Source organism: Vicia villosa, linkage group LG4, assembly GCF_029867415.1.
Source record: "Vicia villosa cultivar HV-30 ecotype Madison, WI linkage group LG4, Vvil1.0, whole genome shotgun sequence".
Lineage (NCBI taxonomy): Eukaryota > Viridiplantae > Streptophyta > Magnoliopsida > Fabales > Fabaceae > Vicia > Vicia villosa.
This window is the reverse complement of record NC_081183.1, coordinates 184,303,606-184,308,953: the sequence shown is the minus strand read 5'-3', so window position 1 is coordinate 184,308,953 and position 5,348 is coordinate 184,303,606. Positions and strand designations below refer to the sequence as shown.

Genomic DNA, 5,348 nt, shown 5'->3' with positions numbered 1-5,348 from the left:
TCCAAGTCAGGGTGCAAGCACAAAACCTGGGCTTTGGCCTTTTTGAAGCCCAAATCGCCAGACAACACACTATTCATACGCTCGTCTTAGAGAGCAACCATTAGTTTTTAAATCTGAATATGAGCGTCTTTCTTATTCGAGGAAAGCTTGGCTTTGTAACTATTTTCCATCGATTCCTTCGCCTTCAGCGGTGAACCTCGCTTCTTAAGGGCTTGCAACTCCGTCTTAAACCCAGAAATTCTCTCATTGGAGGAAGTTAGGAGGGCACAATAAGTTGTTTCCTATTATTTAACCCTATTAAGAGTAAGTATCAACTCATTCATTTGCTGTCGGATAAGTCGACGATCTCGAATAAGGCCTGCACATGGTACAACGCCTCATGAGGTAGGTGCTGAAATGTTGGAGAAGTTTTGGGGAACCCAGGGCTCAGGCTTTGTCGACATCTTTTGCGGCATGGAGATGATCATACAAATGATTCAGACCATCAAAGTTTTTATCCCAAAACATGAATTCCCTTCCGGATGCAGAGGATTTCCCGCCATCCTTTCCCCGGCCTTTTTCGAGTAAATAATAGGACTCCAAATCAATGTAGGTCGGTTGGTCATCACTAGGAATAAATTTACCAATATCCCCTTTGCTTTTCTTAGCTAAATGTGATGCGGATCTTCTAGTAGCCACTTGGTCAGAAACAGGAATGGAGGTTACCAAGCCCCTTCCGCGTTCCTATTTTTCTTATTAACCCGAATTTGAATCCCGTATGGGTCACTATGGGGAACCGGTTGGAGCACTACAAAACGAGCTTTGGCCTCTACCACAATGATTTATTCCCTGTAACGGGAAACTCAGCCATTTCATCTGTATAAACAAAAGAAGTTAGCAATAAGGCAAAAGCAAAGAAACAAAGTAAAAGATAGGTGAAGGCCAATATACTAAGGAATTTGACCAGCTTGTCTAGATCATCTTGGTACTTGTATAAATCTCATAACCATATGTTTTGAAAGGCCTCCATAACTTCCAACTCCTCTCTCTCAGTTGAGCTTAATTTTTGTGGGCCATATCACGTGATCAGAACAAGATTCTCGATCCAATAGATATGAAAATAGTGCGTACCTTCTTCCTCATACATAACTTTGAGACAATGGGTACAACCCCCTCTTACTCTAAGGAACCAACCCTTCCATCCTTTATAATTAGATGTATAAGGCAACATGATGGTTCGACCATGCATGGCATTGACCGATACCTAACCTCATTAAGAAAATATGCCAACAGCGCACGTGATATTAAGGCCCCATCATACCACTTCGAAGGCATGGGAAAACGTCCAGCTGTTAGGGAGGAGCTAGGAGGGAGCGACATTTAAGTCCTAAAAAATTAGAACTGGAAAATAGTAAAAAGAATACCAACGCCAAAGTCTATAATCATAATGGGATAAAATTATAATACTCGTCAGATACCCCGGGGGAGGGGGGAGGGACACATACAAAATCTCTATCCCAAGATATAAAGTTCTAGGATGATATAGGCTTCATCACCCGTATTTGAAAAATTTAGGTGCTCTCAGAAATAGGTAACCCAGGATTCGTGGAGGCACACTGAATCATATCGTAAGACGTCGTCACTAAAAGAGCTGGCAGGAAGCTTTATAACGACCTCGAAGAAACTTGAAGAAGAAGAAGAAGACACCAGATCAGTGTCACTATTTCTAGAATTCAATATTAAAAACTAGGTCGTATACTTCTTTCTCTATAAAATTCCAATCTACTCTCCCAAGGGCGCGTTTAGACGGTTCCATTAATACATGCCTTTCATCCGTATTTATGGGCGGAATGACCGTTCCACTTTCGTTACTCTCACGAATTAGGATATTGCAAAAATATAAAGATTGACCCATAAAAGAAAAGGAAAAACATTTATTATACCTGATTAACAATTTTCTAAATTTTTGAGATTTGGTAGCGATGGGAATCCAAAACATTCTATCTAAGTTTTGCATTTAGCTCAATTGAATAAAACACTTTATCTAACACCTCTAACATCTAATGGGGAGATATCTTCTTATCAATTGGTTATGGACTTTGGTAAATAGTTGTAAAAACTGCTTCATATTTCTTATAGATCATATTATTTGTTTGTTCCACCTCTAAGTACTAGTGAGGGTGGCTACATAGAGTATTTTGGGTTTTTCCTTATATTGAATCTACTTCCATTCACTTACATTGGTTAAGGGTTGCATCATTGAACTGTCAACTCTCATTTATCTTTGATAATGATCCCAAGAAGCGCTATCCCTTCTTTAATGGTAACTTTGGTTATCCTAGTTTTTTTTTCATTAGGCACATATTTCTCCTCTATTATGGGTAAATTTGACTGCCTATGAGTTTAATTTTTTTTATTAAACTCAATTTCTAAAGAATGATTCAAATTATTGCAAAAAAATTTAATGTTGATTTGAATCACTTTTTGAAAAATAATCTTTTTCATGTTAACTTATATCTTCAAGTATTACTATATGATTTCTAATTTACACTTATTTCAAAGTGAGAAATACACACTATTTTTTCAAAGAAAACTTCTTTGAAAACTCTTAGATCTTTTCATAGAAAACTCGATTTGAATAATACAACAAGGAAAATAGTTGTAACGATTTCGGTCACTTGGTATTGTTTAAAGGTTGTAAATTAGAGGATTAATCGAGAACCTAAATCAAGTTGGTTGGATATGATTTTTTCACCTCCAAAGAGATTTTTAAGAGGTTTGTAGTTTCATGATTGTTGATACTATCTTTGAAAATTCAACTCAAAATTGGAGAAATTTATGGATATGAATTGTCAAGAGAATTAAGTATTATAAGGAAGATATAAGTGAAAGTTCGAAAATAATTTTGAGGGACTTAAAATTAGGATTGTTTGATCAACAAGAACAACCTAAAGGGAATTTGTATAAACACCTGATGTTCAATATAATAAAGAGAAAAAAATATTGTATTTGATAACAGGACTTTTTTTTTTTTTTTTTTATGTTAAGACAGATTCCATTAAAAGGAAATAGCAGGAAAATTACAGATTACAGGGCTTAAATTCGGAATATGCCCCGTCCATGTTCTTGATCCTAAGGATCTACCAACACCAACAAGCTGATGGGCATCTCCATTTTCAGTTCTACTAATAAACATAATACCAACACTTTTGAAACTAGACATTAAAGTTTGACAATCAAACACAATAGGACTCAAATCTGCATAATTATTCCAGCCATTGATGCAATCCACGACCGCCATCGCGTCCGATTGTAAAACAAACTCCTGGATGCCCAAATCCTTTGCCATTTAAAGGGCCCATCGAATAGCCATTATTTCTGCATTTGCGGGATTTGTAACACTAGGACGTCTCTTTGTAGCAGCGAGAAAAATACTGGAAGTGGGATCACGAATGACACAACCGAAATAAATAATTCCTTCTTTGAAACATCCAGCATCAGTTTGCACCACCCATCCCTTCGGGTTTCTATCCATGGCCGCGACCTGTCTTTGATGAGGCCCTGCAGGAGAACAAAACAGAAAATCCTCATTTACAGTATGCCAAATATCCATCGCTACCACACACGGATCTGGCTTTGCCTCCTTGAAAATCACACAATTTCTTACTTTCCAAATTTTCCACAGAAAGGTAGCAATCAGTTGCCCAAGTTTAAAATCATTCTTCTTAAAAATATCATCCAACCAATCTGCAATATCACCTGCCTCTGGAAGTCGAATTCCCAATGGACTGGAAAAAAGGACTTTTTTAACAAAGGCGCAACGAAGGAAGAGATGGCAGGTACTTTCAGCTTCAGAATTATAGAGAGGGCACATACCATCAGTCACAACTCCTTTATTTCGCAAATTCTCCTTTGTCGGCAGAATGTTCTTAATGACTCTCCACATGAAATTCTTAATCTTTGGGTTCACTTTGAGTTTCCACAACTGCTTCCAAAAGCCGTGATAATCCAGAGAGGAGGATCCGGGTCTGTCTGTGTTACGCATCCCTCCTTGAATGTGATAAGCGGACCTGACAGAATACTCTCCATTTGATTCATGGTGCCAAATAAGTTTATCCTCCGGGAGATGAAAGGAGAGGGGAATACTACTTATATGACTGACATCGTTTTCATCGTTTTGATAACAGGACTTTAATAGCTTATTAGAGAGAATGATACAAGTGAACAATTATAAATCTCAATGTCTCTTCTCTTTTTCTTTAGTTTGTTTATTTACTTAGTTTTGATTTGTGATGTTGTGAATAAAAAAAATTATTTTTTTGAAATTTCAAATAAAAAAGAAAATATGTAATTTTTTATTTTAATAATCTTACACAAATTATTAATTATTATGAATCAAGTATTTGTAATTGTTTATATTGTTTTTATTTTCTTGTCCTTATTTGTGATCGTAGTTAATAGTATTAATTTAATTTGAGTTCATTGATTATTGTTTGTTGAAATTAATCAAAACTCTAACACTACAATGGAAAACACTTTTAACGTCAGTTTTGTCATTTAACCGAAGGAAAATATACAGTTGAGTTTATTACATCTAATGTGGATTGTTTCTTTCACCAAACTCTAACTGAACATATAACCTTTTAGATTGGCTTACAAAATAATCATATGAAAAATTATATTATATTTGAAATACAACTTACGTTAATCATTGATTTTCGAGCATCTTGTAACTCATTATTTAACTCTCGTTCTTTAACGGTTAGAATTTCGTTCAATGTTTCAAATTCTTCATTCAACACTTCCTTCTCTACTAATTCATTTTTTAAAGCATAAAATTTGTTGCTTTGTAAAATAAACAGAGCCATCATAAATTTTTTGGAGACCTTATGTAGCTTAGTCACAATTTAACCATGACAAAATAAATAGAGGTCCTATTAAACCATAATTTAACTGTGACAATAATTTTTAGGCCCTATTTAGCCTTAGTTTAATAGTTAAAAAAATTTTAGGCTATGTGCGCTAGCACGCCTTGCATGCCTTAAAAAACGGTTCTAAAAATGAACAAGTATAGAAGAAAGTTGAACAAAAACTAAAAGCGTAGAGAGAAATTTTAATCATTAAAGAAAGAGAGATGAATAATGAGTAATAGATCTTAGAATGGTCGGAAAAAATTGATTAGTATAAGATATTTTTCAAATACGACATAATTTCTTATATTATTATTTTCAAAATCAATTTAATAGGTTATATGTTCAAAGAGTGGTTAGTGAAACAAACAATCGACATTAGATATAATAAACTCAACAATGTTTTCTGTCACTCTAATGTCCTCTTAACATGTTCGGTGGAACAAGATGAGAGCTAAA

At 35.0% G+C, this 5,348-nt stretch overlaps 1 protein-coding gene across 1 annotated transcript; it reads right to left on the bottom strand.

Moving 5' to 3' along the window:
• Positions 1 to 3,328: 3,328 nt before the first annotated feature.
• LOC131598498 (uncharacterized) lies at positions 3,329 to 4,847 on the bottom strand. Its single transcript, XM_058871093.1, has 2 exons — positions 4,683 to 4,847; positions 3,329 to 4,177 (listed from the first exon to the last, which is right to left on the bottom strand). The coding sequence occupies exons 1-2, from the start codon at positions 4,845 to 4,847 to the stop codon at positions 3,329 to 3,331; spliced, it is 1,014 nt and encodes a 337-aa protein (XP_058727076.1).
• Positions 4,848 to 5,348: the final 501 nt, after the last annotated feature.